Source organism: Aulonocara stuartgranti (genome assembly GCF_965226115.1).
Source record: "Aulonocara stuartgranti genome assembly, chromosome: 20".
Classification (NCBI taxonomy): domain Eukaryota; kingdom Metazoa; phylum Chordata; class Actinopteri; order Cichliformes; family Cichlidae; genus Aulonocara; species Aulonocara stuartgranti.
The window spans coordinates 29,260,001-29,274,774 of NC_138956.1; the positions used below are offsets into that span (position 1 = coordinate 29,260,001).

Consider the following 14,774-nt stretch of genomic DNA (forward strand, 5'->3'; position numbering starts at 1 on the left):
ATATACATATACACATATATACACATATATATACATATACACATATATACACATATATATACTAGGGGTGCAACGATACACAAAATTCACGGTTCAGTTCGGTTCGATACTTTGGTGTCACGGTTCGATATTTTTTCGATACAAAAAAATGTTCATGCCTTTTTAATTTGTCATTTATTAAAATTATAAATATATATTTTAACTCAAAAGTACAGTTTTTAAATTTAACCCTAACCCTTGTGCGCGTTTTTTATTTTGACAGCGAATGCGCACCTGCGGACCACTTATGTGCACCCCTGGTTATTTAGCTCGTCATATTGCAGCCACAGAAATTCTTTTGTCCATGAAACCATAAAGCTGCACTTTCTTTTTGCCTTATAGTCTGATTTGTCATAACTTCTCCGTTTTGTGGTAAGCTTTTCTTTGGCTGTCACTTCTTCACCCTGACCTGTCTTATTTGGCTCAGCAGAACTAAAATATATATCGTGCTGGTTTTACACACGCACTCACATAAGCTGAGCGATTCTCTGCGCGATCAACCTCTCACATGTTTAAGCTTGCTGCGGGAGATTTCACTTGTCATGTTTGCATAGTAAGCTAACGATTAATAAGACGATGTCAGAGGAATTGGTGCACAAATTATCATCACTCACAGATCAGTGCTGTCGCTCTCTATACACAGTTCGCACGATTGCAAAGTGAAAGCAAAAAAACAAGCGCAAATTCAAACGCGACTTCAATATGTCACATATTGACAGTGGCTCACCGATGCCAATGACATAATTACCCAGCTACATTTCTGAAAGAATGCAAAAGCATTGACATATATTTTTCCTACAATAGCCCGACGGGCAGGGCAGAGAGATTTTTGTAGCCCGACTGGAAAGATCGCTAGCTCCGGGACGTCGGGCTAGCGATTTTGCAAGCCCTGTATCTGATTGAGGAATCACTCATCTTTGGAAAAGAGAGTTTATTACAGAGAAATGTCTCTTTCCAAAATAAAAGCTATACTATCCGCTTCTTCTGGGCTATATTCTCAGCAGCATAAGGAGAATCATGTGCTAACAGCTGTCTAAATGACTCGGCTAAAGTTAGTAGCATGCTTGTTGTTTTTGTCTTTGCACTAGGATGATGTCGGCGTAAATGTGCAGTCATATTCGTTGTGTTCCCACTAGTGCTTTCAGGTTAATCTCGTTGAAATGACCTTAACGCCACAACACGGCAAATCTCCGTTAACGAGCTACCGCCGATCGCCCCGTGCATGGGGCTAGACGGCCAACACGTTAACGAGCTAACTGCGCTAACACACTAGTTCACACCAATGTAATTAAGCATTGCATGGCACATCCAACATACTGTTTTACTTTAGTCCATGACTCGCTTACCTTCAGGGTCATACGTCACATGAAAACCAAAATAATTCCAAACGCCAGATCTGAATGAGAGTGGGGGAGGTCCATGTTGCAAGGAGAGCTTAACTTCTGTCTCGCTAGCTTGCCCTGCGCTCTTCCTCCTGACTATGCTGTCTGTGTTGAGCGCTCAGTGGATCTGCGCTCGACAGTGCAGCCTAGGCGGAGTAGTCGAACGCAGATTCACTGAGCGCTCAACACAGACAGCATCGTCAGAAGGAAAGTTGATAAAAGAAATTACAAATGTTGTATTGTTCGATACATGTGCGTACCGAACCGAAAGCACTGTATCGAACGGTTCAATATCGATACGAATATCGTTGCACCCCTAATATATACATATACACATACACATATATACGTATACATATATATATATATATATATATATATACATATATATATATATATACATATATATATAACCATATTCAAAAGTTTGGTACCCATTTTTTTTACCAGCAGAATCCAGAATTCTTCTTAGCCTCGTGTTTATTTATGTTTTGGTTGTTTGTGTTTTGAACACCCTTGTTAGTGGTAGGGTCCATGCTGATGACACTGGGAAGGCACAAGAATATGGACTAAGAGCCAGTCTGGACCTCCAGGATGGTGGCAACATGGCAACCTTCAAACATTTCAGTTCTTCATCCTTCAGAAACTGCAGGAAGCACAAGGCCACTGAAGGACTCGTGCCCTCAGGCCATCCTGATGAAGCTCGTTTCTGATTGTTTGGTCAGAGATATCCACTCTCTGGTTTGGGCAGTGCTTATCCTGTTCCTTCTTACACAAAGGAGCAGATACCAGTCCCGCTGACAGCTTAAAGAGCTTCTATGGCCGTGTTCAGCTCTGCTAGAGTACTGAAACCTCCTCTATGCTGTTGAGACCGTACTGAGAGACACAGCAAACCCACACACACTCTGCACTTGTATGTAACATTTACAGTCTGATGGATGCACTGGGAGTAACTTGGGTTCAGCATCTTACTAACGTTACAATGTTAGCCACATGCAGACGGGAGCAGCCGGGGTTCAAAGCACCAACCACCACCATCTTTGCAAACCACTCTCGGTTATCCTTCACTTCATTAGGGTAAATAGTCCTGACTGTCTCACCTTCTTTTTAGAGTCTATGATGGTGTTTTTGTGGTTTCCATTCACAGCTTTTTGCTTCTTCATGTTCTCCAGGGTGGTTTTGCGGTTCGGGAACAGACCCATTCGCTTTGTGCATCCCACATTGTAACTACAAGGATAGCAAACAAGGCAAGTTCAAAATCTGTGCATCATTCACAAATCTGAACTAGATGTTTACGTCTGGTGTGTTGTGAATTAAATTATTCCTTTGTCATTCTCAGTAGAAGTGTTCTTTGTATTCAGTTCCATTTTATTTCTATAGTGCCAGTTCACAACAGTAGTCACCTCAAGGTGCTTTATATTCTAAGGTAAAGACCCTAAAATATTTTAAAATAGCTGGAACTATAGCACACAGCAAGTCACTGCACACGGGAGAGAAACATGTGACACTGAGGTCACAGGCAAAGTCTGGACCAAACACTCAAGTAGCTTCCTCAGTCATATTCTCCTAAATGTCGACTAATGATGTATCAGCTCGAAGACAATATTAAGGCAGTGAACCACAGTGAACTGTGAAAATGAAGACAATGATCTTACCGTTTAGCGCAGACCGTAGAACAGAACCTCTTAGATCTTTTGAAGATGTAGGCAAAATCCACCCTGCCGCATAATTCACAGGTCAGCATGGGCTCCTGCTGGCCCTTTACCTCTGAGGGAACAGTCAACACAATCTTTGTGATCATCACGCTGAAACTGTTGAACATCCAGTAAAAAGAACTGCATCCAGCAGCACCAACACCAAAGCTGTTAACCAAAACAAGGGGCTAACACAACTCTAGAGTTCTACACAACTCCCTTTATGCCCAGTATTCCTGACTGCTTTCTTACACAAAATAAATGCTGAATGAAATTTAATGGCACTTTTTTAGTCTCACTGAGCAGCCAAAACACGTTTATATGTGCAGCTGAGGTCACTTTGCTACTTTCAAAACCCTTCGACCAATCCCTGTGGTAGTGACAGATCAGACTGGACTAACAAACTGTTCCAACTTAGGGAGCTTTTGATGATACCGTCCTTCCATGAAAATGCATATGGCATCATTCTGTAAAACGTTCCTGTTCAGAGCCCATTCAAAAGTGATGCAAAACAAGCGTCCCTGCTTGCTCTTATGCTTTTAAGCATCTTCAACATGATGCTGTCCTACACCTTCTACCTCTACATGCACCCTCAGAAAAGAAATGCTGGAAATCTCCTCAATCTTGCATATAACTGAGCAAGGATGAAGGTGTGGGTGGTACTGACTACAGCTTACTGTGTATTCTGAAGCTCTGCAGTCAATCAAATCTTTGTCACAAACCCAGCTGGGGAAGAAGTGTTGGACGGGTCAAATATGCTGAGGCACAGTAATGATTTTCATTTATACATTTATTACAAAGGGCCATCCAAAAGCCTACTGACAGTTGGAAAACAGTGGGACACAAATTGATGTTGGTACAATCTACAGTCAGGGAAAAAAATATTTGAACACCAGCTGATTTTGTAAGTTTGCCCACTAAATAAAGAAATCTACCTCTAGTCTACAATTTGAGTTGATTTGAACAGTGAGAGACAGAACAATAACTATAAAAATCCAGAGAAATGCATTTCTAAAAAGTTATAAATTAATTTTATAGCTTGTCTTAGTAAAGTGTCGGGCCACCAAGAGCCACAAAAACAGCTTCATAGTCCTGGGCACTGATTTTGAAAGTCTACAAGGAATCTGAGGAATAAAGACAACCACTCAGTACAGCTTTGGACTGATTTACAGGGACAAGCGTGCCCAAACCAAACCCATATTCTGAGAAAGAGAAACGTTTAAATTTGACAAACCCTTTGTTGACAGGCTGTCCATCTTTGAATCTGGTGTATATCTTCTTAGATTCTCTATTGAGAAAGATGGACGTTCCACCTGCAGACACAAAAACATATCAGTGCACTCATGCTTATTAAATACTGTTGGATGAAATCATTCATAAGCATGTACATGAATGAAACTTTCTTAATAGTATGACCTATAATCACTCTTGTCCTAGTGGGAAATAAAAGGCCTTGTGTCTCTCTTAAATCTTACAGCGATCAGCCGGTGGGTTATGGAGGCAGAACTGACGTCATCCTAGAACTATTTAGGAATAATTCTATAATTAGCAAAAACAAAAGCTTTTTAAGAAGACTGTGGTTAAAAACATGACTTAAAAGCCTGTTATACATAGTCTTTTAATAAAGATAAACAGCATATTAATGCTGAGGCTTCTTCCAACGGTCTTGTTAGGAAACGGTTTAACAAACATGTCGTTGGTTTGAATTATAGAATTACAGAAATCTGCTTAGACAGAGCAACAGAAGAAGGAAGTAATCTAAATAAATAAAAGCACTTATTAAAGTTGCTGTGAGAGTAAGATTTTATTTGTGTTGGCAAAAAATAAATAAAACAAAACAAAAATATTTTTCTCCTTTTCAGCCTATCCCAGCTTCCATGTGGCAAAACACAGGGTACCGCCTACACAGGTCATGTTGCAGGTTAACACAGAGAGACAGACATTAGTTTGCACTTACATTCATACCTATGGGCAATTTAGAATCATCACTTTAACCTAATCCCACCAACTACATGTCTCTGGATTGTGGGAGGAAGAACGAGTACCAGAGTACCTGCAGGGAACCCCACGCAGACAAGGGGAGAACATGTAAACTCCCCACAGAAAGGCCCCAGATAGCTGATTCGAACCCAGGACCTTCATGGTTTCTCTGTGTCGCTCACATTGCTTATACTAATTAACAATTTAGATGGTAAGAAACCAAACAAAAAACAGTGAAAATTTCAGGCTTTTTATCTTTAGTGTTTTTTGAGTCGTTTTTTATGGTTGGGAAAAATATCAAGCCTCTGAGGAGGAGTTAAAGTGACTGAATCAAACCCAGAATTTTAACTGGTATTTTTGCATTGTGTTATACACCAGGAGGCGTTGTGCAAATAGGTGTTTAAAATGAACCATGCTGTTGATGTTGTAACAAAGGCACTGATTTACATGCAGTTTGTTGTACTTTTGGAGGAGCATGAAACTGAACATGGTGATACAGGCTACCACTGAGCAGTCAGGTGGCTCAGCCCAGGCAAAGTGCTCAAAGAGCACAAATTTCATTTTCCCCTCAGTCACTGAACCTTACTTCACTTGCTCAGCCCAAACAGACTTTGTATAAAGTTAAGGCCTTGAACTTTTGCACACACATGCACAGTGTGCTCATGTTTGGTTTTTGAAATGCTGATAAAATTTTAGCATTTTTACTGTGCCTACATCACATTAAATTACCTCACTGTAATGTGTGCACACACACACACACACACACACACACACACACACACACACACACACACACAGCATTCTCCAAAACAGTAATAAGGCAGAAACTTAAGACACTGGGCAGGGGCGTGCACAATCCTCATCTTGTTAATGTGACATTACTCATTCAGACCAATGAATGTAGAAAACACCTGGAGCCATCTCTACTGCCCCCTGGTGTCTAGCTGCAGCACAGGCCATAAAGCAGATGGGACTGTGGTAAAACTAAACAAAAACACATTTTCTCAGATAAGTTTTACCCAAAGATGGTTTCAGCTGTTATTGGTCGTTCTCATTACGTGTTTGAGGGCTACCCTCTCCCATAAGTTTGATTCTAACTTCTAACTTGATGCTGTTACACCGAGGTCCAAAAGTCATCGCGCTGCCCAGTCACCAACATTACTGTTACATTACAGGCTGAACTGTTCTCCTTTTCCTCTGCAGAGCTGTTAAATAAATATCTGTAAACAGCTGCATGTTTCTGTCTCCACATATTTTAGGGATAAACTTCACATTTGACAGTTTGTGATGATTATTTTGTCTATAGAGTAACAGATGCTGACCTAGGATTCCTCACCCTGCCCAGTGACAACAGATAAATATTCTTATATGTCCACTCTTAATGGTAACTACCCACATTACATTGGACTAAACTTCAAAAAGTCAAAGAGATTAAACATCCATGTAACTGGAGTCATTATATAGGAGCATAAACAGTGTTTAGGAAAGCTGCTGATCTCAGACCTGCACAGTTTCTGCTTTAAACACTGAATATATTCAACTGCATAAAGAGAACATGAGATTTTCTTTGACAGCATTAAATAAAACCTGATGAAAGTCAAAGGTCTTCACTTATTCACTTTAATAAGGAATTCTTTCACATTGTGTTTTGCTAATAGAGTCTTATTTGCCATAAAGTCATTCAAAGCCATTCATTCCAGAGTAACCAGAGGGGATAATACACAGTCCAAAACTTTAAGACCACTTGAAAAATGGCAAAAATCATATTTTGCTTCAACATGGAACACTAAACCTTTTTTGAGCATTAAATTTATTGAAAACAACGCTTAAACTGAAACAGGCTGTTCTAGCAGGCTGATCCCTGCGATAAGCTTCAGTCCTCCTGATGTTTCTGAAATGATGTCTCTCAGTGAGTCAACAGAACATCTGGCACAGGACAGCTGTGGTGACAGAAAGGAAACAAGCTTTTCCAAACCTCTGGACACCCAGCTTGGTCTCCCTCACTATCTGTTCATAATAATGTGGACTCTGTTATTACATGAAAAGGACAAATTAAACTTCTATCAAACCTTCTGCTGCATTTTTAGATCTAACATTTTATTTAATGTTTCCATGTCAGCAGAGTGCTCTGTGAGTGGATCTAAGACTGTTTAAATCTGCAGTTCTATATCATCCTCAGTCTTATGTTAAAATCTCAAAGAATGACTTTTAATGTCCAGATAATTCTAAAAGCAACTCTGCTGACATCACCTCTGTTTAAAATAAGACAACACAAACTAAGGAGTAATAAATCCTTCAAAAATGTGTGTAGCACTGCTAACTAGCCAGTAACACACTGCATACGCTAACAGCTAACCTAGCAAACAAATCACCACCAGGAGCTACAGAGTGATGTCAGGTGTTGTGTACAACTATAAGACGTTAAGATGTGAGTCTTTTGAATCATAGTGACGTGATTGTATTTACCTTAATTTAACAAGCTGTCAGTAACGGTAAACCCATCAGCAGATACCCTCAAACTGGAGCAGCTGGGCTACCTTAAAAGAGCAGAGGGGCATGTTCGTGGTCACGTCCAGTCGGTGTGGGCGGGAGTTCGACGCAGTGATTGCACCTCAAGTCAGTACTGCGCAGACACTGGCTCCAAAAGTGCAACGTAACAGCTCCCACAGACGGGAAAGTCTGGTTTCACATTTGCACAATGGGAGGACGTGGAGCCACACGCTCCAGCTTTCTACAGTGAGTTTGTAAAACCATCAGCACAGATCGTCAGAACCAGAGTAGCCACGTTATGTGAAAAGACTGTCACTGGACCATCCTTTATGAAATAGGGGGAGACGCCATCCCATAATTCATGACGACAGACTATCAGACCATTCATGAAAACAACTGCCATAATAAACAAAGTGGAGCAGATCATGTAGTTTTGCATTTAATGCCATAACCTCCTGATAGGGATGCACCGATACCGATACTGGTATCGGGTATCGGGGCCGATACTGTAAAATGTGTGTGTACTCATACTCGTAAAAGTTAACCGATACATTGAACCGATACTAACTCATTTCATTAATCAGAGGGTGGCTTGTCATTTTTGTTGTAGTTTTTTGGATTGGCCACTAGGGGGACATCCCGCGCTAAACAGGCACAGGGTTAGACGAGTCAGACTGGCAGCTCAAAATAAAAAAAAGAGAAACTGGAGGCTAGGGGTGCAACGATATTCGTATCGATATTGAACCGTTCGATACAGTGCTTTCGGTTTGGTACGCATATGTATCGAACAATACAACATTTGTAATTTATTTTATCAACTTTCCTTCTGACAATGCGGTCTGTGTTGAGCGCTCAGTGAATCTGCGTTCGACTACTCCGCCTAGGCTGCACTGTCGAGCGCAGATCCACTGAGCGCTCCACACAGACAGCATCGTCAGAAGGAAGAGCGCAGGGCAAGCTAGCAAGACAGAAGTTAAGCTCTCCTTGCAACATGGCAAATTGAACCTCCCCCACCCTCATTCAGATCTGGCGTTTGGAATTATTTTGGTTTTCATGTGACGTATGACCCTGAAGGTAAGCGCGTCATGGACTAAAGTAAAACAGTATGTTGGATGTGCCACGCAATGCTCAATTACATGGGTGGGAACTAGTGTGTTAGCGCAGTTAGCTCGTTAATGTGTTGGCCGTCTAGCCCCACGCACGGGGCGATCAGGGGTAGCTCGTTAACAGAGATTTGCCGTGTTGTGGCGTTAAGGTCATTTCAACGAGATTAACGCTGAAAGCACTAGTGGGAACACAACGAATATGACTGCACATTTACGCCGACATCATCCTAGTGCAAAGACAAGTGGAAGCAGACAAAAACAACAAGCACGCATGCTACAAACTTTACCCGAGTCATTTAGACAGCCGTTAGCACATGATTCTCCTTATGGGGACCTGATATGTTCAATATGCTGCTGAGAATATAGCCCAGAAGAAGCGGATAGTATAGCTTTTATTTTGGAAAGAGACATTTCTCTGTAGTAAACTCTCTTTTCCAAAGATGAGTGATTCCTCAATCAGATACAGGGCTTGCAATATTGCTAGCCCGACGCCTTGGGGCTAGCGATTTTTCCAGTCGGGCTACCAAAATCTATCTCTGCCCTGCCCGTCGGGCTATTGTAGGAAAAATATATGTCAATGCTTTTGCATTCTTTCAGAAATGTAGCTGGGTAATTATGTCATTGGCATCGGTGAGCCACTGTCAATATGTGACATATTGAAGTCGCGTTTGAATTTGCGCTTGTTTTTTTGCTTTCACTTTGCAAACACGCGAACTGTGTATAGAGAGCGACAGCACTGATCTGTGAGTGATGATAATTTGTGCACCAATTCCTCTGACATCATCTTATTAATCGTTAGCTTACTACGCAAACATGACAAGTGAAATCTCCCGCAGCTTAAACATGTGAGAGGTTGATCACACAGAGGATCGCTGAGCTTATGTGAGTGCGTGTGTAAAAGCAGCAGGATATATATTTTAGTTCTGCTGAGCCAAATAAGACAGGTCAGGGTGAAGAAGTGACAGCCAAAGAAAAGCTTACCACAAAACGGAGAAGTTATGACAAATCAGACTATAAGGCAAAAAGAAAGTGCAGCTTTATGGTTTCATGGACAAAAGAATTTCTGTGGCTGCAATATGACGAGCTAAATAACCAGGGGTGCACATAAGTGGTCCGCAGGTGCGCATTCACTGTCAAAATAAAAAACACGCACAAGGGTTAGGGTTAAATTTAAAAACTGTACTTTTGAGTTAAAATATATATTTATAATTTTAATAAATGACAAATTAAAAAGGCATGAACATTTTTTTTGTATCGAAAAAATATCGAACCGTGACACCAAAGTATCGAACCGAACCGAACCGTGAATTTTGTGTATCGTTGCACCCCTACTGGAGGCTGCTGTAGCTAGGATAAACAAAATGTCAGCAGTGTGGACCGGAACAGCCAACTTTAACTCAGGTTTTGGAAAAGCGATGAAAAATTTCAAGAGAAAATCCACGGGCAGCTAAAATAACAGAGGCTCTGACTCATTTTATCGCTCTGGATGACCACGGGCAGATGGGGAGTTCGTTCATCAATGCCAAATACTTTCGTTATTTTGTTTGTTTGTTTACAATATGGACACTCTGCAACAATTTAAAAGTTTATTTTATTCTCAAACCTAATTTGTATTTATTTTATTCCAAACAGAAGTGTTTATTTATTATTCCGAAAGCTCGAGACAGTGCCAATAGTTCAGTGATATTTTGTTAAATTACAATGTGGAGACTCTGCAATAATTTAACAGAAGTGCTTATTTTTCACTTGAAATTTTTTTGTGGTCATTTTTATTAAGATATTATTTATTATTGGCAGAGAATAAAATAAAACCTGTCTTCCAATTCATTGAATGTGTGTGTGTGTGTGTGTGTGTGTGTGTGTGTGTGTGTGTGTGTGTGTGTGTGTGTGTGTGTGTGTGTGTGTGTGTGGTAGAAGTATCGGTTTTTGTACTCTGTATCGGCAAGTACTAGGGCTGCTCAATTAATCGAATTTTAATCACGATTACGATCTGGGCTTTCAACGATCATTAAAAATGACTGAGCCGATTATTAGCCCCTCCCTCATTTATCCGCGACACCTTAAAGGCCGGTCCGTGAAAATATTGTCGGGCATAAACCGGTCCGTGACGCAAAAAAGGTTGGAGACCGCTGATTAAGAGGACCCGAGGGAAGCTCGGAAAGCTAAGCAGAAGTTATTTGGAGAGGAGAGTGACTGCCGTTGGTTGAAAAGAGAGGTAAAAAAAAAACTTCAGTGGTGTTGCACACTATTTTATATTATTTTTTAAAGTCATTATTCAATACATTGTTATTGTTAACCCTTTAAAGCCGGTCAGAGCAGCACGCTCCGTTTTGTGTAACTATTTTTAAATCCCTGTAGAACCGGAACCGCATAAGCTAGCGCAATAATTTTTTTGCATATGAAACCGGAGGAGTTGTACTTACATCTTATGCCATCAGCTTGTCCTCGGTCACGGTTTCCTTCCACATAAAGCTTTGCAAATATTGCATAAAAAGCGCTTGCAGGAACAAAAACATAATATTCCAGAAACACGCTTTGCCGATCCGATCAGCTGTTCGTAACACTTCCCACATTGAAAAAGACGTCAGCGCGAACTATCGCATGTCTGCCATTTCCTGCCCGAAACCGGAAGTGGCGTAATTTTTGCGGAAATGTAGTTTTTTACTTGTAGGCCTTAAAAGCCTATACTGGTCATGTTTGACTTTTCTGAATAGTTTCTGGGATGCTTAGAACTGGAAATAGTTTATTTTGATGCACCTGCTGTTTTCTTTGCAAATTTGCATCATAGGATTGTTTTTTCGTTTTTCCTGCAGTATATAAAAATTGCTGTATCTCCAAAATAAAACTATGAAGACACTCAAAATAAATTTCCTGTTGTTGTAAACTATTTTTGCAACTTTTTTGTATTTAAAGTTTTGAGGGATAAACCTCTTAAACTTCTCCAAGTAGAAATATATGTAAAAAAAACAAAAACGATTTTCAATTTTTTTTTGTTTATTGCACTTTTTTGCAATTAATGTAGTTACTGTGGACTTAATGCATACATATCATTAAAATATGGGCTATAACAGTTGTATTGATGTATAGCAACTTGAAATGCTCCCACAAATGGCACTACAACATGTAAAAAAATAATATAAGCTCTGGCGGACTTGGTTCTATAGTAGGTCTTAAAGGGTTAAATAAATATCGTCAAATAATCGAGATCTCAATTTCAGTGAAAATAATCGTGATGATCATTTTTGCCATAATCGAGCAGCCCTAGCAAGTACTCAGATCCAAGTATCGGTATCGTATCGGTTTGCAAAAATTGGTATCGTTGCATCCCTACCTCCTGATCATTCTTAAGTTTTTAACCACAGCTGAACTGTGAACACCACAACTCTGGAATATAAACTGCTTCTTGTTGAGTTGTTTCTGCATGAAGAGCGCAGAACGCTACACAAGCTCAAGATTATGGACTATGTTAAATTATAAAAATGTGTTTAAGGTCATCAGTGGTCATTAGTAACTGCAGTCTTTGGGATCATCATGAATAAATTTTTTCTTCAGGGCAGCTGGGATAAGTGATGGATGAAGAATTTTACTGCAGTCATGGAAATCCTAACCAGTGAGGCGTAGCGCAGGTACACAGCACGTAAATATAAGAAAATAAGATGCTTTTATTTTTTTATACATTATTGGACAGATTTACTAAGTGAGGCCAATTATTATAATGTCATAATGCACTATAATCTATATAGAAACATAAAGTCAGTTCTGCCAAGAAAATTTCAAGTAGTGGCTCAAAAATCCCAAAGAGGGAGGATGAGGAGCACTCAGGCCTGCAAACAAAAAATAATTCGGTGTAAGGTGAAGTTTCACGCAAGTGTTTCTCCTTGAAAATGGTGAAAAGAGACGAGGATGAAAGAAAATCAATATTGTTTTTCTATAAGAAGTCTTTTGATAGAAAGAGCCAAACACTGTGCAAAGGGTTCTGAGGATTAGGACTCAGACTGTTAGAAACCTGAAGTCTGAGAGGAACAGCTGACAAACACAACACAAAACATTATATTCTGTCAGATATATCAAATCTAATCTTCTGTTGTCACTTTCAGGCTGTGTATTCATGCACTCAACAAACATTTGCATTAACAGAAACATACATAGCTCCGGTACTCACAGGGAAAGGCTCTGCACCCTCTTGGATAACGAAGCCTTCTATGAGATGGGTGAGGATGTGAGACTTGACTATGGCCTGGGCAGGTTTACTCTCTCCATTGTTTTGGGTGCTGTTAGTGTTCCCATTCCCAGAGGTCATGACTGGAGCACAGGGCACCCCTCACCTGTCAACAGGAGCAACATGACAAACTCAACAAGTGCTTGCCATGTGGACGAAGTCTCACATTATTTGGAAGAGACAATTAAATGTTACTCAGTGTCTCTGGCAAAGCTCACCGCCTTGATATAACACTGATTATGAAAAGTGTTAATTTTAATCTTTCAGCAACACTTTTGGATCCTGAATCCCTTACAGCAGCTGTTTTTTCAGTCATGTAAACTTTGGTTCTTTTGCCAACTTCTTGCACTAATCTGAGTTTTAACTCATGCTGATATAAAGACAGGATCCACTGTGTCCCGGTCCGATTCGAGCGTATATATGTGCCTTAACTGAATCTGAATTTCCAGATTTAAGAATGGCGTGAGTCACTCTTACAAAGGGGGACCTCAGTTAGGCTAACGTGGGGTTGTACGTGCGCGGTTGCTGTGGAAACCCACGATTTAATAAGCACCAAAAAAAATGAAAGAAAGAACCGTGGAATCACGCTGCCATATATATGCATGTGATCTGGATAACGTTAACACTATAGGTTGTGTGACTTTGAACGGTAAGAACGCAGAGTGTTAGTTTTCCAAACTCGCTAACGAAAACAAAACAAGGAGTTTGGCTCAAATTTAAACAGCACACATTACATTTAAGCGAAAGACCCGTGTGAACCAAATATACCTGTATATATATATATATATATATATATATATATATATATATGCAGTGTTGCGTAAACTTACAGCTAGCTTTGAATCAAATCAGTTTAGCCAGGCGGACACTTGGACCTGCTGGTTGCGTAATGGATAAAAGTAGCGCATTCAAACGCACCTTTTCTTCTCCTTAAAAAAAGACATTAAAGATGAGTTTACTTACTTTTACGGTTCGAGACCGCCTCTGGATCGGAGGGATACCAGCCGTCCCAGTCCGTAACAATAGTAGAGGGAAGAAAAGCTCTTTGTTCAACGGCTCCAAACAACGCTTCCATATACTGATTACACTCCCTCCGTGAAAACGACAAGGAGTCCGACCCGGGAATCTTTACCGGGCAGCGGGCCCACCGCGTTACACGAGGACGCGGAAAGTTAGCGACCCTACCATAACCGCACTATGTTTCACCATTCTCCTTCTTTCTGCACACAATACTATACACTTGGAGTGTGTGTTCATTTCTCAAGCCAAATAAAGTTACATAAAGCACTTCCGGCAAGCGCTTTCAAAATTAAAAGCCACAACCAAGAGGAAAAAGAGCTGTGCAAATATGTGCGCTTCGATTCCTGAATCTAAACTCAAATTTCCATATATCTCTTCGGAAAACATGAACTTCTTTCTTTACATCTAATCGAAAGAAATGTTTTCGAGTGAGATGAGAAATATATATATATATATTTTAAATGTATAAAATGCAGTGAAACCACTGCAAAACACAAAAGTCTGGGTAGTGAACTTATTGGACCAATGAAAGTTTCAGTCAGTTTAGTCCGTTTTGTTTATATCGCCCCACAGCAACAGCCATCCGTCCCACTGGTTGGCTGGGGAAAAGACAGGAAAAAGAGGAGAATAGAAAGACAAGACAAACAGCAACAAGAGTGAATGGCATACGATTCTAAAGGAACAAAAGGGTGAACGGGATTATATGAGTATAGCATTTAATTAGAGTTAATCCGAGACCGTGCAGAGTGGGACGTGCAGATCAGCCCGTGGACACGGTTCAGTTCAGCTTCCAGATGTAAAATATCTGGCTGTAATCAGCCAGATATTTTCAGGCTGATTAACA

General features: G+C 40.3%; 1 protein-coding gene across 2 annotated transcripts in view; it reads right to left on the reverse strand.

The window, feature by feature from the left end:
- phc2a (polyhomeotic homolog 2a) overlaps positions 1-14,255 on the reverse strand; it is a 25,551-nt gene extending 11,296 nt beyond the window's left edge. The window contains exons 1-5 of one of the 2 annotated variants that reach the window (XM_082518520.1): positions 13,874-14,255; positions 12,854-13,016; positions 4,350-4,428; positions 3,077-3,188; positions 2,522-2,648 (exon numbers count right to left, since the gene is read on the reverse strand). In XM_082518520.1, the coding sequence (XP_082374646.1) occupies positions 2,522-2,648; positions 3,077-3,188; positions 4,350-4,428; positions 12,854-12,991 (456 nt within the window). In that variant the 5' untranslated portion in view covers positions 12,992-13,016; positions 13,874-14,255. Of the gene's footprint in view, positions 1-2,521; positions 2,649-3,076; positions 3,189-4,349; positions 4,429-12,853; positions 13,017-13,740; positions 13,829-13,873 lie in introns of those variants that run through there. The other variant, XM_082518521.1, reaches the window with a different exon arrangement.
- Between the last annotated feature and the right edge of the window lie 519 nt (positions 14,256-14,774).